General features: G+C 40.0%; 2 protein-coding genes across 2 annotated transcripts; both read left to right on the forward strand.

Moving 5' to 3' along the window:
- Positions 1 to 2,533: 2,533 nt before the first annotated feature.
- On the forward strand, positions 2,534 to 6,292 carry srm (spermidine synthase). Its single transcript, XM_041065077.1, has 8 exons — positions 2,534 to 2,753; positions 3,693 to 3,813; positions 3,914 to 4,006; positions 4,122 to 4,275; positions 4,363 to 4,446; positions 4,603 to 4,748; positions 4,901 to 5,023; positions 5,139 to 6,292. The coding sequence occupies exons 1-8, from the start codon at positions 2,623 to 2,625 to the stop codon at positions 5,154 to 5,156; spliced, it is 870 nt and encodes a 289-aa protein (XP_040921011.1). The 5' UTR covers positions 2,534 to 2,622; the 3' UTR covers positions 5,157 to 6,292.
- Positions 6,293 to 9,477: 3,185 nt separating this feature from the next.
- LOC121200041 (somatostatin-1B-like) lies at positions 9,478 to 10,222 on the forward strand. Its single transcript, XM_041065089.1, has 2 exons — positions 9,478 to 9,582; positions 9,992 to 10,222. The coding sequence occupies exons 1-2, from the start codon at positions 9,478 to 9,480 to the stop codon at positions 10,220 to 10,222; spliced, it is 336 nt and encodes a 111-aa protein (XP_040921023.1).
- Positions 10,223 to 18,921: the final 8,699 nt, after the last annotated feature.

Here is an 18,921-nt window from a genome sequence, read left to right on the forward strand (position 1 = left end):
TTAACACTTACAAGCAAAGAGAAAGGATATGTGCTGTAAAGTGCAAATGTTCTTTCAAATAGAATTCGGACAAGTCACGTAGGCAACTGCAAGTTACATCTGTTTGAGGAGTACATGATTCAGTCCATGGTATGTGAGCATTACACCCAAAAGTGATTGCTGAATTTCACATTACTGTTGCTACAACAACCTCCGCTCTTCTGGAAATGCATACCACAAAATTTTGGAACCATTCAGTAAATGTTCCAGTTTATGCTGACGGTGTTTGGTGGGGCTGAGGTCAGGACTTTGTGGTGGCCCAGTGAACTTTCTTGAACACCAGACTCTGGAGCACTGTTGAGACAAACTGTTGCTACAAAGTTGAAAGAACACTATTGTCTTAAATATCATAGTATACTGCAGCGTTAAGATTTACCTGAAACTAAAGAGTCTAGCCCAATGCAAAAAAAAAAAAAAACTGCCCCAAATTATATGTATGTGGACAGGGGTGTCCACATACCTTTGGCTATATTGTGTTATACTGTGTCAAGTGCCAACAATTTAACACTTAATCCCTGGATTAATGTTCTGTGATGTTAAAACTTGTAAGTACAAATTGGTGTCTTGAATTTGTAGATGTTAAAATTTTTTTTTTTGTTTTTTCCTTGTCTGTGTTGGCTCAAATGTTGAAGCTGAAGCCGCAGCAAGATTGTGTGTGTTTTTGCCTGAATTCCTTGGTCCTTGCCCTGACAAGTTTGGCCTGTTTGCTCAACTTTTGGTTTACTTTATCCTCAGGATATAACGTGTTCTTCTATATCATCCTGGGGGCCAGCCATATGTAAACAAACAAACACAAACGTTCACCGTGGTATTAAACAGCCGGAGAAAAAAAAACAAAAGACTTGCATCAGGTATTTTGCGCAATGATAGTGTGTCCAATCTTAACTGGTATTTCCAACGTAGCGCTGATATATGGATGATATGGTGACTAATCATCATCCTTTTAAACTGTCACATATGGCAGCTGTGGGAACGGAAGTGACAAAAATTACTGACCAAATATGGAGAGAGTTTCTCTGTAGCAGGACAACACCACAAATGTGCTGTCAAATCCTGGCTATATGGTTTTCTAAGTGAAATTTATAGAGAAACTGAAGGTCCAATCATTTGCTGTTTTTCATTGACAAAACAACCATTATGAGCAACGCTGTCTCTGCTGAGAGTGATATTTACATAATGTACATACAACAGAAGAAAATATTAGAAAGCATTAAAATTAAGTTAAACTTTGTATAATCAGCCTACATGAATCAAATACTGTTACAGTCATAATTCTGCTCTATTACAGTATATATGCTTAAGCGGGTCCAGGTTGCCCCATTACTTAACAAGTGAACAATCAAGCTGCTCAAGTTGAAAACTACAGGCAGGTGTCATTACTACTCTTCCCATCCAAGGCTCTAAAGCATTTCAAACCAGTTTGGTTTCAAGATCAGTCATTCCACTCAAACAATGCCCAGTCATCATTTCTCATCTTGCTGGACCTGTCTGCAGCCTTTGACACAAAGGACTGCCAAATCTCCTCTGGGAGAGCTTACAGCATGTACAATAAAACTTCTGCAAATGTAAATATACTAAAGCAAGTCTGGTTTTCAACCAACCAAAGACAGGTCATCACTCCTCTTTTCATTGCTCCCTGTTGTTGTTCTCATTAGGTTCAAGTCACCATGGTTCACTTACAGAGAAGCCACTAGCCCAGCAGCCTGCACCTACCTGAATTACCTCATTCATGCTTATGCACCTTCCCATTCACTACAACCTCCTGACTAGTCCTAATCTCAAAATCATGTCCTGTGTTGTCCCTTAGTGGTGGAATGAGTTATCTAACTAGATTAAGTCAGTACAAACCATGTCACTTGTCAGGTGGAATTTGAAGTGTTGAGGCATTTATTCTCAAAGACCTGTCCACTTGCCGTGGCTTGGACTGTACCTCATTTGTATGTCACTTTGGACAAAAGCAACTGCCAAATGAGTACATTTTAGTGTAAATGTTTTCATTTCAAGAATTACAAATGAAATGCTATCACATCTGATAAACTGAAAAAGCACCTGTGACACACACCATGGACCATGGGATTGTTTACTTCGTGTGTCCTACGTGTATCCTCAGGATACCTCGCCAAATATTAGAACTTAGCTTGATGTGTAAATACGTTTGTGTAATTACTTTGCAACAGCCTGGTGCTGTTTACAACTGAAAAAAACAAACAAAAAAGACATATAGCTGCCATTCCCCACTCATTCACTTCCCCAACCGTCTCCGGTGCTTTCTGGATGCGCAGGCGCAGTGTGGTACGCCACCGTGATTTATCGTCGCGTGGGCACTCTCGGCTCCTCTCTATGGGGCGGAGACATGGGCGGTGCTGTTGTTGAGAAGTCAAACAAACTATACATTAACCGGCTCAGGCTGCCACTCCATTGGCTGACAAAACGAAATAGCAGAACGCCAGCAGCACCCCATTCGCTGTATATAAGAGGCAGCACGTTTAGCTGTCAGAGCACGGCAAAGCGTCATCTTTGTCGTAACGCACTCACGTTGCCACACTGACGAACACGTTAAAGTTCTGGCTGCTGGCAGTTGTCATGGACCACATTAAAGATGGGTGGTTTACGGAATTGTGCACGTTATGGCCGGGGCAAGCGATGAGCCTCCAAGTGGAAGAGGTCCTCTACCACAAGAAATCCAAATTTCAAGATGTTATGGTTTTCAAGAGGTGAGTGCTTCTAGCTGCACAACTTGGCTAACGTCGCTAGCTTTTAGCTTCTACTAGCAATGAATGAGCAGCTTAGAGCATGGAGTCGTGATAAGTTGTTTCAGGTGGTCTCTACCTGCGAACTTTAACCTTCGCCTCAAGTGATAGCTTACAAACAGACTAGCTAGGTGGCGAATGAGCTGCAGATAAGGTGGTAATGTTAGTAAGTGTAACTTTGTGTAATGGTAACCGACACTGACTGGTGAACAAGAACCACGGCAGCAGTCTTACATTTACCGATTGTTTTCTCAGTGAAAATCGTAGTAATCAGGGCTGTCCATAAGTCAGAATTACCACAGTCGACTAGAGTCGGCACAACCGATCCATCGACTCCATATGAGGTGGTGGTGGGGGTCATCCTCGGTGCTTTACTTTGTTGTCATACACACTCAGCATTATTACTGATGTCTTTTCTCCACTACACCTTATCTACAAATAGGACAAATATATTATCCATTCATTCATTCATCCTCTCTGCGCATGTAGTGTCAGTTCAGCACCCCTACACCATATTCCTATACATAACTCTCATATATCACCCAAAAAACTAACTTTTAATGTGTTTGTTCATCATCTGGAAAGTGAAGACAGTGGATTTCAGCACAGTCACAGAGAGTTAAAATTGGCTTCTAGGTCATGGCTCAGTTAAGAAAACTTGTCGATCCTGCATAGCTCTGTGTACTGTTAGGCAGCCAAAAGAAAAAACGAGAGTCGACTGAGGGTCCTCTCTTCTCGACTTATGCATCAACTTTTAGGGGACAGCCCTGGTAACAATAATGTAGACGTCTTCTGCTGCGTCCTGCTAAATCTTTGTAAACATTCTGAGTTTGTCGGTTTAGCTTCAGGCTGTATAAACTTTCAAATGTGCCTCTCATGCTTTGTTTTAACATCCCTTTTCAGTAAAACCTATGGTAATGTCTTGGTGCTGGATGGAGTGATCCAGTGCACAGAGAGAGATGAGTTTGCCTATCAAGAGATGATTGCCAATCTTCCACTGTGCAGCCATCCTTGCCCCAAGAAGGTATCACTCAAATTTAATGTTGCGAAATTCATGAACGTGCCGAACTGGTACATTCAGGAGTCATGCTTCCTGTTGTGACATCACATTTGCCGTTTTACAGGTACTGATTATTGGTGGTGGAGATGGTGGTGTGCTGAGAGAAGTGGTGAAGAATCCGCTGGTGGAATCTGTGGTTCTGTGTGAGATAGATGAGGTGGGAGCAACAACACTGACAAGGACTTCTCTCCAGAGAGCCATAGGCTGCTGATAACCAATTTTTCCTGCTTTAACGCCTGCTCACATCAGTGATGATATTGTCTCCTGTGTAGGATGTCATTAATGTATCGAAGAAGTTCCTCCCAGGGATGGCCAAAGGGTTTTTCAGTCCCAAGCTCACCCTCCATGTTGGAGATGGCTTTGAATTCATGAAGCAGAACCAGGATGCCTTTGATGTCATTATAACCGATTCCTCAGATCCAGTTGGTAAGTGTTGCTTTATAAGTCTTGTAATGTCTTATATACCAGCTGTTAAAGGAGGCAGTCCTATCCTGAGTTTTGTTTTTGTTGCAGGACCTGCTGAGAGTTTGTTCAAGGAATCTTACTATCAATTGATGAAGGCGGCATTGCGAAACGGTGGAATTCTTTGTTCCCAGGGTAACTTTTTATTATTATATATATTATTTTTGGCTTTTAGTAACTCCTCCTGAGCTGTTATATAGTCTATCTTTCAACTGTGTGAAGGTGGAGTGATGCCAAAAAAAGGCAGGAAATTAACATGCCCTTTCTTCTGCTCTTGCGTCAATTTCACAGGAGAGTGTCAGTGGCTCCATTTGGAGCTGATAAAGGAGATGCGAACCTTCTGCAAGACCCTATTCCCTGTGGTGGACTATGCCTACAGCACCATCCCAACTTATCCTAGTGGCCAAATTGGATTCATGCTCTGCAGTAAAAATCCTGTAAGTGTGCCATCCGCAACATACCTGACTCCTATAAACGCCACTTGCTAAATGTAAAACCATTCTGTTCCACAATACCATGTCTGTTGTTTGTCTCTGTGATTGGTAATGTCCATCAAATGACTGAAGTCCCCCTCCACTTTTTAAATTAGGAAACAAATTTCAAGGATCCAGTGAAAGCTCTGGCAAAAGAAGAAATTGAAAATATGAACCTTAAATATTACAACCCTGAAATTCACAAAGCGTCGTTCATCCTGCCTGAGTTCGCAAGAAAGGTGCGTTGTTAAACTAATTTTTTGAATTTTACTCGTATGCAATAAGTACTTGAGTGCAGTTCAGAGCTCTTGACACGTGCAATACTTCACTCAGTGTCTTTTTGTCCATTGACAGGTACTCAGTGAAGCATGACCAGCAACAACAGATCACCATGTTCATCCTCTATCTGGCCCTCAGACCACAGATAAATAACCTTATTCTACGGCTTCTCCACCTCCTCAGCACAGTTCAGCACCACTAAAGGCAGCCTCCTAAAGATTTTATTTGTGGTGGCAACCTGCTGATTTATACAGAGAAAGTGTTAGTTCGTTCCCTTCCTTCCAGTCTTACATTCTCTTGGTGTTTTATTTATTTTTCTTGTGTATTTGGTTTTTCATTTACTTTTCAGTTACTCTGTAACTGTCTTATCAGCATTTTGTGAAGAGAAATCTAATGAGCTGGGCTGAGTGGAAAGAGCATTGCCATCAAACCTGACCTCACTCTAAAACATTGTACTGTTTATGGGATTCACTGCACCTACACATTATGCAATATGCTACATACCATATAGAGTATGTACATGTGACGTATTGCTGCATTTTTGTTTTGTAATGTTTGATTTCGGTTTGTGCTCATTGGAAAATACACAGTTGCCATCTGTCATTACTGAATATTCAGAATACTAATGTGTCATCTACACATGATCCCTATAGTGCCTGAAATGGGTTGTTTGTTGTTGAGAAAAAGGAAACTTGTTTCTATGGTAGTGTACCAGGCAAATAATGTTTTTTTTTTTTGATGAAAGCTCACATGTCGAGGGTTGAGAAAACTGTCCCTTTAAAATATCATCCACTTAAGATGAGGTAAATTTAATTGATGCTCAGTATTGACCATCAATTTAATATGAAATACTTATGGTGTTAAAATGCAAATGAAGTGGGAAAAAAAACAAGAATGGTATCGGAGCTTTGCAATGCAAGAAATGTCTTTTAAGATGTGAATTCATTATGCAATTATAACTTGCAGTATTGGGTATTGACCACTGATAATAAGCTTGTACTGTAGTAAGCCTGTATCCTGAGTATTACTGCAGGATGCTATTAGTTTCTCTCTCAATGGAAATCTAGTGTCTCAGTACGATTTGTTTGTTGAGCTAACGTCTAACAAATTAAGTTACTGCCTATTACTTTGAAATCCACATTGATTATTTGTTGAGAAGTAGTGTCATACCTGGGCAATGAATTTGTGTTTTTATAAGAATTATAAACTGTAATAAATTGGTAACATAATTTGGTGTCGGTGTGCATTCACCCATTGATGTGTTTGCTTATGCATGTGTGTTAACTTTTCACAAAATGGCAACTAGACCCAGGACAGCATTTTAGTTCATTTTGTTCTGATTTGATTTCTTTAAAAGATGTGGTACTTTCGATTGCATGAAAAATATTCTGGGCCTGTCACTTTGGCCCAGAAAAAAAGGAAGTAATGATTAGTCCAGAATCTATTTTACAGTTTTGAGCTAATCTTTACCAACTGCAGCGTCACCTTCCACCCAAATGCAGGTTGATATGTGATATGCTGTTGTTTCAGCTGCTGTTAATTGCAAATGAATAACCCTAAACTTAGTCCTGTAGGTGGAGGTAAGAACAGTGTTGTGGTCCTAGTGAGGCTCAAGTGCAGTGTTTAGCCACAAGATGGCATCCTTTAATCAGTTAATGTGTAAGCCAGTTTCCCACATTTTGGAGATATAAAGGAATGTATTTAAATTAATGCTGTTCAAATTCACCAAATGCATATTCAGAGGATATAACTTTACATTTTACGTTTCCTTTGAATTTGAATGAAAAGCCCCTTGGCTCTGTTCAATTGTTCAGATGAGTTGGTGCTTTGCAATGTGAACTGTCACTGTTGCCCTCAGTTTCATCAACTCCAGTAATTGTTGTGTAAGACCTCAGTCCTCACTGGTTTTCGAGTAAATGTGACCAACCTGCAACTATGCAATGCAGTTATTGTTATATGATTAAAGTGCGTTACAGTAGTTGGAGTGTTCACAAACTCTAACATAAGAAATAAAACATCTGTATGATGTATTTTAACGATGCAAATTAAAATTGTACTGCAGTAACAGAGCTTTGAAGACAACGCATTACTTTTTAAATTTTAAAGCAAATCACATTTGATTTTCCGTTGCAGTTAAATGGACAGTTTTCCCCACGTGTCCAGATCCACCGGTTTAAAAAGACAACACTCAACGAGAAATCCTCAGATGACCTTTGAGTCAATGTTCTTTTGTGATCTCTTTTAGAGTGTTGCTGAGGCCGTGCTGGGGGGCCGTGCTCGTGCTTGAAGTAGATGTAGTGAAAACAGAGACTTCCACGCACAGTAATAACATCTGGGAGCTCCTACACTCCAGCCGTCATGCTGACGTTTTTCACTGTTTGAAGTCTCTTGCATACTGTGCTTCAGATACTTTTAAGAAGGCCAGTTGTTATAGATTCTTCAAATACACTAAATTGCCAATATAGCAATTTCTCCAGTCAGCTAATCTTTGGATTGGCTCTGGGGCTTCTTCAGCTCCGCTCTGTATGAGGAGAATACCTCAAAAACTGTTCTGAAAGCACAACAAATCCATTTGAACATATCAGCTAAGGCATACTGAAATATAAGGGTTGTATGTTCCGTGCCAGTAGCACTGTCTAAAGACGTCAGAAAAGTAAACCCAGTAAACTCTGTTAATTGTGCTATTTCAGCAATGTATGCTGGAGGTTGCGGTCAGCTTCTCAAACACTTGAAACTATTTTCTTTCAGACAACAATGTATATTTTATTCTGTAATCAGCTCTCCTTAATGAGTTGTGGTGAGGAGTTTACCTGATGTAGACCAGTATAATTGGGCTTTGCAGCAGTTTAGGAGTTGCTCCCACAAATATTTTCTTCTTTGAGCCATAAACTACATTAAGTGATGTTATTTAATCATATATAAAGTCCACAACATTTAGAAATATGACACATAAATGGGCTCTTATGTAACCTGCAACATATGATTTTGGATAACCTCTATATTATATCAGAGAAATGCATCTTAAATCCTTTGTTGTTGGACACTGTTACATAAAAACTGTAATGTGTGCTGCTTCATTCACATTTTCAATTAAAATTACAGAATATAAATCATATAAACAGTCTCCAGGGCAAATCTCTAGAGAGTACTGTGTCGGAAAGACTTTGCTGAGAATAAAAAAGTAATGAACTCATTTTGAATGTGGACTGGTAGCCACAAACAGTTTCTCACTAGCAGAATCCAAACAGCTTGTTCTACAGTGTGAATTTAATTGAACAGCAGCTACAGTCTACAGTATATGTATCTGGAATACAATGCACTCTCACAGTCACTGTTTTGCTTTTAATTCAAAAGAGCAAAGAATACATTGTTAGGTTTATCTACCAAATTTCCCATGTCACAATAGACTAAAGTTAGCTCATCAGCTCCATCATGGATCTGGAACCAAATTGCTGAAGAAACTTTTTTTTTAAAGGACTGTCACCAATCTGGTGGAGTGTTTACTCCATCAGATTGGTGATGTCCATTTCCTGAAGACACTTCCCCGAGTCATGGTGAGTGTCAGACCGCTCAATTGTAATCTGTGGGTGTCAGAGAGGCACATGGAAGCACTGTGACAGGAATCAGATGTTGACAGAAGTGGAGTGCTTAAACACTGGGATGTGAAGGTGATCAACCATAAGTCAGTTTGTGATCAGTTTGTATTTCTTTTAGATTTAGATTTGATTGCGGCTACAGGGAAATGTGGTTGTTTTCTTTTGAGTGTCAAGGTGGGTTAGAGCACATCCGGTGATATCATACACAGTTGATGAGTTGTGGAATTGGCCGTCCACCTGCCTGACGAGGTCTCGTTTGAGGCTGTCTATCATAACTGCCAATACATTAGTTACATGTTGATGTCAAAACCTGGTTTTAGCCCCGTGACGTCATCTGTTGCAGATGTTCCCTCCATGAGCGCGACCACCTCACAATTCATCAAAAAGGCTAAGTGTTCAATGGTTCCATTTGTTCTGTCCTGACCCCTTCATCTCCCCTGCTCTTCCACACTCACATACACCCCCGACCCACCCACCCCCCCAAAACACACGCACACAGGCACCCTCCACCCTTCCATCATACACCCACCACCATCTACGTCAGTGGCAGACTGCGGGGGGAGAGGCGTATAAAAGAGTGAGGGACTTTGGAGGTAGAGGAGAAGAAACATCAGTGGTTTCCAAATCTTGTGACCAGCCACACTTCACTTTCTCCACCACTCACCTCTGGATCTCTGGCTAGTCTGAGCGGCTCAGACCTCCTGCTCTCAAACACACACACATAGACACACACACACTCACTCACTCACTCACTCTCACACTCCTGTCTCTCTGAGCCTCCTGTGACTGTAGCTTTGGTCCGTCACTCCTGTCACAGCATGCAGCTCCTGGTGGTGTTAGCAGCTCTCATGGGGGTTCTGTTCAGCGTTAGAGCAGCCGCCGTGCTTCCTGTGGAGGACAGGAGCCCCATCCACGTGAACAGGGTAAGGATATTGTTATTGTTCATGGGAAATTTTCTCTTAATTTCAGCTTTTTATCATTAATAGACTGATCTGTTTTTTTATTTTATTTTTGGGTTATTTTATTTTGCGGGGGGGGGGGGGGGGGGGGGGGGTTGTTTGAATAATTCGAATTTTAAAAAGAATGTCAATATTTCTTATGAAATCAAAAATAGTGGGATGTTTTGAATTTGCATTTGAAAGAATTTTCAGTAGATTAGTAATAGATTTTAATTCTTCATGTGAATTCAAAGTGAAAAATAATATTTCTTTCATTTGTTCATTCATTTCTTTTGTTTCCCAGTAAAATAACTGCATGATATCACAATTTCAAATTTTCCATGATCGAATCTCCTTAATAATATGTTCTTAACTTTTTTTTTTCTTTTGTTAGGAGCTGAGCAAAGAGCGCAAGGAGCTGATCCTGAAGCTGGTTTCTGGCTTGTTAGATGGAGCTCTGGACACCAACATGCTGCCGGGGGAAGCAGCGGCACCTGTGGATCTTGAGGAGCCGCTGGAGTCTCGTCTGGAGGAGAGGGCTGTCTACAACAGGCTATCATTGCCTCAGCGTGACCGCAAAGCCCCCTGTAAAAACTTCTTCTGGAAAACTTTCACCTCCTGCTAACAGTGCCCCAAAACCTCCCGGCTCTGCCTACCACATGTACTCCTTCCCCACCAGCTCCACATGAACTGTAGTTGACCTCAACTGTACATATCATCTACACCTGTCAGACATGCAGCATCGATGGACTTCACTGAGACAGTGTGTCTGTTGAATATTAATTATTTATGTATGCATTTATGTATACAATGTATGTATTTATGTATGTTAAGAGTGTCTTTCGGGGTCAATAATAAAGCATGGATATAATAGGAAAACGCCACATTTTTCATCTGCTTCTAAAATATAAATGCAACATCAGATTTCATGCAGAAGTTACGGCTGCTTTTTCCCCCCCTTTTTATTATGATTAGAACATTTACTGCGCTCAAACTGTGGAAATATTTTCTGATTTGCTATTAATATGCAAATATATTTCTACATCTACTAAAAACCAAGTTGTAGTCCTAAATGGCACGTGGCAGATACAGACACACTTGTTCACCTTCTTCGCTGAAAATCAGTCATTTTTCAGTGCTGCTGTTAAGAGGTAACAGAGCACAGTTCATTATGTGTGTATCTCTGCTTTGTACTTGTTACAAAAAAAAAAAAAAGCTCAAGGGGAAAGACATGTCAACCCTTGTGAAAGAAAACCATTTATATTTCAAGAAGAAGAAGAAACAGATTAAAGTTACCATTAATAAGATATATACATTTTCTGAATCTGAATTAAATCCAAATAATGATGTGGTGCCCAAATGCTTACCAAATATAAACATGTATAAAAACATATTTTAACCCAACTTGGTGGTGAAAATCCGCAATGAGAAACACTTTTAATGTTTTATTATTTGCCAGACAGTGGTCCTTTTTAATTCCTGATCACAGGTTGTGGGAAACGCTTCAGTGACTTATCACAGGTGGTTAAACCTGTCCGTAAGATAGGCAAGTAAATAAATTAGGAGCTTCGCTTCATTCACGACGACGCTGTCCTTTGACAGCAGTTACAGTACATGTGGCCTGGGAGGTGGGAATCTGTTGTTAAAATAAAACATACAATAAAATGTTTTCAAAAATGACAGTTTTAAAGATAAATCCTGCTCAAAAACAAAAGATGTGCAGAGCTGATGTGAATCTCACCTCAGCGTTTCATATTGAAAGTGCAGGCAAGGCTGCTGTTCCATGTTGAGATAATGAAGTGTTTCACATGTGACCCTCTCAACCCAGTTTTCGATTCTCGTAGCAAACAAGACCCTGCGTTGGCTACTGGCAGCTCAATTCTCAATCAGTCACACTACAATTACCATGGGCTCTCGTAGTCCTTCTGGCATGTATGCCACTATGATGTGTCTGGTTCTTAACCACTTACTGAGGTAGAGAGTGGACTAGGGGCTGGCCACAATCAAATATTGACTTTCAAGCAGGGCCAGCAGTCCCTATTAGTGAACTGATAGATTTCATGTGGTAAATTACACTGAGGTGATATTGTATAAGCTAGTTTGAATAAGTAGTGCTTTTTAATAGTTGTAAATGAATAGCCAATTATACAACTGAGGAAAAACTAACTAACAAACAAAAGAACAACACTTTGCATTAAATAATAGACTGCTGAATAATGGAAGCCAATCACTAACAGTCATTAGAGTAACATTATTTAAGTTTGTGTGGTGAAATAACAGAACAAACTTCCTTTCTGGCACTTCTTTTCTTATACACTAACTCCTTTACTGGGTGTGAGTATTAAAATAAAAAGTGACATTTTGTTCGTCATCCGGTCAAACTGAGGGTGAGAGAACTGGCAATGCAGAATTTAATCCACTGCTCAGCAGAGGTCTGGGGCAATAATAAAATGTGATTACAGTGAAATGCATGAATTCTTAAATAACCTACAACAACGTAGCACCAGAGTCCACAGAAATCCTACACAGCCAAAGGCAAAGCTCAGAGTTGCCTCCGTACACTCTTTTCAGCTGGGTTACCGTCTCATCATCTTCCTGAACAAGATGAATAGTATGTAATGACTCATAAATGTACTTGTTTCACAGGGGCTGCAAAGACATGAGTTAACACAAGTTCACAGTACTGATTGAATTACAGGTGGAACATTGAAGACCACAGTGATTTTTTTTATTGTCGTTTCGTGTTCAAGACAGGTGGATGAAAAAGCTCTTTCAATGATCCATCCCAGTTTTCTTTATTGAAAGAGACAATGCAAAATCCCCTGAAAACAGCACTTGATGGTGAGTTACAGTTCCACAAATTTCAAAGCAGTGTAATTACATGGTTCTCGCAACCGCTGAGAACTCTGCACCGCCGCTCCTTTAACGATGCTGAATAAACAAAAGCTCCTATGGGCTTACTTGATTACAGTTCATTATGCAGCATCTTTCAGTGGTGAAAGAATAAGAATCATATCAAAATGACAAATTTCCTGATTTGCAACTTGTGGGAGAATAACTAGGCTTTGCTGTGTCAGAGTAAAAGAAAGAAATAATCATTTTGAAGAATAAAGAAAAATGTAAAAAAAATAAAAAATATGTATTTCTACTCCTAAAAACGCAGCGCCTGATACCAATCAGTATCTCTGGGGTTGAGGGAACACAAAACAATTTCATGTCAGTAGAGGTGCTGTCCACTCCTGACTTTATGCCCCTGGGCTCAAATGAGCATGCAGAGGAGCAACATCAAAGCTGATGCCTGCAAGCAAAGCATTTTATTGGCTTTCCTTTTGATCTGAAGGAGGAGGGAAGGGACTGCTCAAGCCTAACTGTGTAATTCAAATTTAAATGTGACTTCATATGTGCCGGTGTTTAAAAATAACAAAGACTTAGGTTTTGTTAGTGCTCCTCATAGGATGAAAAAACAACTTCAAAGTGAACCCACCATAGTTACATAAATGCAGAGAATAGCTCTAAACTTTATGGGATGTGACTGTTATAGTATGGTATAATTATTTAGGCTGGTGGTACATCGTGATCTACAGTTCATGGTTTATTTCAAGTTGGATGATTTTATCTCTCAGAACAAAAAGAGTGACCATAATTCACCTGATGAATGACTTCTGATGATCAAAATTAGATGGGTAAATATGCACATCCACAAATACATATTAACATATGATATAAAAGGGACTGATGGACATCTAGTAAAGAACAGTATCTTGGGGTCATTAATTATACAATAGGCAAAGATCCTCATGCAAATATTAATTAAAGTTAATCAATATTTTCATTAACATTTAATCAAATCATTACATATCATTACATGAGGTTTCAATTGCAGAGACAAAACCACAGAGAATTATCATTCAGCTCTACAATTATACAGAGCTTTTTAGCCTATTTTAGCTCATCATTTTTGGTTTTCTGGACCACAAATGTATTTTGCGGTTTGTTCTCACCATTTTGTCAGCCCTGTTTACAGTAGCTATTATCAACAAACAATCTCTAAACAGGCTAAACAGATTCTGTATACTACCTGCCCAGCATCAAACAGTGGACAAAGTTAGTAAACAAGCTAGTGAAGAGAGTTTAATATTAAGCAAGGACCACAAGCAGAGCTACCATGAGAATGGATGTTGGACTGACATGGTGACCAGAAACTCCAAATGAATACTAGTGTTGATCTGTTTCTATTGGATGTTTAAAAGGCAACCATTTGCTGATAGGTTCGTGATAACTATTCTGGAAGATAATAACATGTCAGGGATGTTAGCGAGTTGTTATGTCCCTTAGTGGACAAAAATCAATTAATGCAGCTTTTAAAGCCTAGCCATAACTGTAATAAAAATAAAATAAAGTGATTTCAATTCATTCCAAAGGAACTGCCGAACTGGGGTTAACGCTAGTCCTGCAAGTATAATCACTACTTTGCCAAGACTCTCCAACCAATTATTTTGCCAAGATGAACAGATTAACGTCGCTTTATAAAACCTTCTGGTGTGTGTCAAACGTGTTTTAGAAAAGTTCATAGCGCTGGCCAAAATTCTCCACGTCACCCCGAGTGATATTTCCACAGCCAGACAGGAAAGGAGTGAGGAGATTTCATCTGTCATGATGATTTCACACTAAATTGATTATTTCTGAGAGCAAACCTGAACCTTGATTGACACTACACGTACTGTGTCTCAAAAGGATTTACTGTGTTATTTAACATCTTATTTCTTATAAAGATGTCACCTACAAACACATTATATTTGATAACTTCATTGTAAGCTGTGTCACCCTCATCGAGACATGATCACTGTGTTTGTCTCTGTATTTCACAGATGTCAGAACTTATTTTCATCCTGGACTAGAGAAAATTTAGAAACGGTTAACATCAAACGGTTCACCAAACCTGGCCTCAATCGGTCAAGACAGGCCAAATTAACACCCGGTGCTCGGCTGATGCTTCTGAGGAAAGGTGTTAACAGGCAGGTTATGTGGCGATTTCCCGGTGAAAGAAAGGCTGTGTCCTTTCCTGTGTACAACAAACGCTATCAACAAAGACTCATGCTGAAAAAACTAATTATTTTCATAAAAGGGGATGAAATGATCTTTTGAAATTAAATGTTTGAGAGATTCAGGCTACTGCAGCTGACGTGTGTGTTTAATAGAATGCGTCGTGTTCTCAAAGCGTGTACTGATTCAGCGTGTGCCAGAATCAAATGGAAACATGAAACAATATAATCACGTTCATTTTACAGAAAATTCTTGTCACACACTGAATTTTTATTTGATACATTACAGTGGGTGTACGTGTTTTGTTAGAAAAACAGAGGTGGAAGTTCTGCGTAGTCCATAGACATGCACTTGTACTTTATTAACCCAGCGACTCAAACTGGACACAGCGCCTGCAGGAGCCTTATTCATCTCTGTCAGCCAGGCTCAATTTGTTTAGTTGTGACATTTTAGATAGGTTGTATCCAGAGCACTGAACAAATGCAGTTTGGTTGACTAGCTGAGGCATTTTGAAGTAAAATAAATATATAAGTAACCATTTTTTAAAAATGTTCTCGGGAAAGGACATGCCCAGTAGGAATAATGGACCTGTCTCTCTGTGTACGTGACAGGTTTGTATTATTCTGCCGAGAGATCATTAGTGCATTTTCGGCCTCTTCCCCATTCAGATGAAAGTATTATGAATTCATGTCTTGCTGCTGTTGATGAGTTGCTGCTTCCTTTTTTATTTTAAATCAAGATTTTAGCGTAAGTAAAAACTTTTAGGTGTTGACAGATAAACTGACAACCAGGCGTTTCTGATTAAATAAAACTTCATCAGGAATGTGTTGTCTCTGACCACTGACAGAGCAAAGCATTCTAACACACAGGCTAAAGTGTCTCTGATGTATTTCTCCCAAAGAGTTCTCCTGTTTGGGAGCACCGACGGGAATGCAGAGATTGTTTTCCCCCAGCAGGGCCTAATGATGCCTGATGGCTTATTCAGCCTCCCAGTGCCAGCGCTAAAAGCTGATCATTATAGGGCCCTCTGCTCTTTCAGTGCTAAAGCCGTGGCTCAGAAAATGAGCTGTCACCAGCATGAGCCAGGGCTGCAGCAAGCTGGTCACTATAGTGACCCTATTCATTCTGGATGCCACCACTTTGAGAAGCTGGGCAGGTCTGTGGTGTGAAAGCAAAACACAGGTTTTCAAGGATTTAGTTAACAATGACATTTAAGTGGGTGTATGGGGTGCAAACCGCAGGTTACATTCATAGTAGCAAAAAGTAGCTATCTAACCGGTTTAATATAAGACATCTTAAAGTAGGGCTCATTAGTGTGCTCTAATCATGACAACTACTTCTTGAGGTTTTGTTTGTTTGTTTTTTTGCCCTCACAGGGAATTAGGACTACCAGTAAAATATACAAAGATACGTAAATAAAAATAAACCAACCCCAAAAAAGTTTTGACTAGATTATCCATAATGATGTGTTAAAACAAGACTAGAAGTCATACTAACAACCCAGTGAGGCTGTGTGTAGGCACAGTGGTGCTTTAAAACGCTAAGATCAACATGCTAACATGCTCATTGCTTTTATTAGATAATGTACAATTGAGAGCCAGGGAGCTTTTTGTGTGCTGCCACACACATTGTGCAATATTCTGATCTAGTGTGGAATACAGAAAAACTGGGGACATAATGTTATAATGCTTTACATCTTCCATATCCTATGCAGGCTATGACATCCTTCACTTTTAAAGCTTTCTGGCCTAAATTTAGCCTGGAGGGCTATAACCATTTTGATGGCAAATTGACCTAAAATTGCCCAGCGGGTTATATTCGTATTTTGCAGGTGAGGCCAATTTTACACTTGCTAGACCTACAAAAACAGTGGGCTCATTTTATATCCTTGGCTGAATTGAATTGTGTGGCTATGTCTCTGCAGTTGATACAGTGCCAGACATAAAAAGGTTGCATACAAACTTTTCCTCTGAAAATGTCACACAAAAACCATTGAATTTTTGTTAGGTTAAGCAGCAAGACAGTGGGGTATAGTGTGAGCAAAGGAACAGAGGCGTTGCAGAGCAGATGTGCGGTTGTACTTCTGGTGACAATGTAAAACATGTAAAGATTAATTGTTTTGTGCTTCGTTGACCAGCTGAATGATTCTGTACACTGGCGACTAATCTCATCAGTTCCTTTGTTTTGACTCCCTCTGTAAAAATGTGTTGTCCAAGCAAATTATTGCCATTTGCATGTCTCAAGGTTGTGGAAAACAATTTTCAAATCTTTCGGTGAACTGTGAGCGTCAAGACCAGTTTCCACTGGAGACATAGTGGTAGAAAAACTATCAAAGTTAGAAATTATATCGATAACATTCAGCTGTTCTACAACACTGAGTCGAGGGAAGCTGATTGGACGTAAAACACAGATTGAAAAACAGCTCAAGCACTCGCGTCATTTACACTCACACAGCCTCTGCGCATAAGTTTCAATTGCAGAGTGTTGCTGAATTATAGTCACTATACTTCCATCAGAGTAAATGTGATCCATCATGATAAATCAGTGGGAGTTACTGTCACAGGTCATTAGTTTGGCTTTTACACTAAACGTCAGACTCATGACCAGGAGCCACTCATGTGGATAGTGTCATTAGAAGAACAGGATTGCAGGGAGGGAAGAAAGCATCACAAGGTGATATTGACTGTCTTGTTTAAGCACTGCAGTGTCCTGCACGATGTGTACAATATAGGTCTCTAATCACAAGGGACGCATTCCTGTGATTAGCTACCAGAACTGCTCTTGTTTGGCTCAGCCTTTGCACCTGTAATAGACTTGTTGCCACAGCACCAGATGAGTATCTCAAGTAATGTTATTTTCTCCCAGTATGTAGTGCTACTTATGACTATTTTCAGGACAATTGGGCCCTTGTGGGATGGCAATACACCTGATTGCAGTTGCTCTAACAACACAAAATCCCTTTATGTCAAATGGTCACACACACACACACACACAAACACACACTGTGTCAGCCACTGAGATCCTAAATGTCACCACAGCATTATGGGTGACAGTGATGGTTTTCGTTTATTAATGGCATGTGAAGTCCTCGCTGCTGCAGACGAGTCGTGCCATTACTCATATTGGAAATCCATGTTTAATGTTCAGGCTGACCATCATTTTTCTCAAGCCTAACAGACCTGAAAATGTTTAATCAATTATACAAGAAATAACCCCCCCATTAATATCCCTACTGGAGTTATTGAGTCATGGCCTGTCAGCACTATTATATAATTTCATATCAGTGATATGGGTGTGTTTATGATGAGTGGATGCATCTTTGACAAGAGCCTGACGACTGGGTCGGCGTGACACAAAGGACCAACAGCATGTTAGGCAGGGGCAATCATAGTGTTTTGGTTCATCATCGTGTTATTTCATTAAAAGCCCTGCAGGCTTACCAAGAACTTAAAAGAGGTGAGTAATTTCCTGACTTGTGAGAGTCATGCTCGGTGAGTAAGTGTGTTTTTTTCTTTTTTCTGAAGTAAAAATTCATTTTCTTTTGGCCTTAATTATAATTCAGTAGTTTTGTGCAAGAGACCTGTTTGAAACATAATGAAGGAAAGAGCACGGTGGTGGTCAGGCACCATAATGAAGGAAAGGATTCAGGGGCGAGAGCAGCACCTGTGTGCCATTTCTCATCATTGCTTCCTCGCACCAACGTCACTGACTGGTTTACTGCCTTATGGCAGTCCACTGAATTGCTAAAGCTGGGGCCTGCTTGAATTAGCAAGGAAATGACCATATTTGTTATCTGTGAAAAAGAGCCATGCCAGGCCAAATCGAAAGAGTAATGGGCCTGACGTCAGGAATGAAATCCAGCGCAAAAAGGCTCAACATCAATTCATCAGGAGCCATTCTTGGTCATTCACATCGAGGGATGTTGGAAAACGAGGTGAACAATGAATTATACATTGAACATGTGGGTTTAGCATTTGGGACACTTTGTGGTGAATACATCAAGGCTCTGCTACAGCTATATGCAGTTATTACAATGATCTTTGTGTAAAAAAAGGAGAACCCTGTCATGACTAGCCCCTAAGGGGGCTTTTTTCTGAACCCTTTTTGTTGTGTTTTGAACTCTCTTTTGTGGACTTTTGGACTGTTTCGTTTGTCAAGTTTTGCTCATAGTTCCTGTTTTATTTTGAAATCATGACCCTTGTGTATCTTGTCTTGTTCTACTTCCTGCCTTTGTCTTGTTTCCCTCCATTTGTGATTGTCTGCCCCTGTGTTCTTGTCGGT

Source organism: Toxotes jaculatrix, chromosome 2 (genome assembly GCF_017976425.1).
Source record: "Toxotes jaculatrix isolate fToxJac2 chromosome 2, fToxJac2.pri, whole genome shotgun sequence".
Classification (NCBI taxonomy): Eukaryota; Metazoa; Chordata; class Actinopteri; family Toxotidae; genus Toxotes; species Toxotes jaculatrix.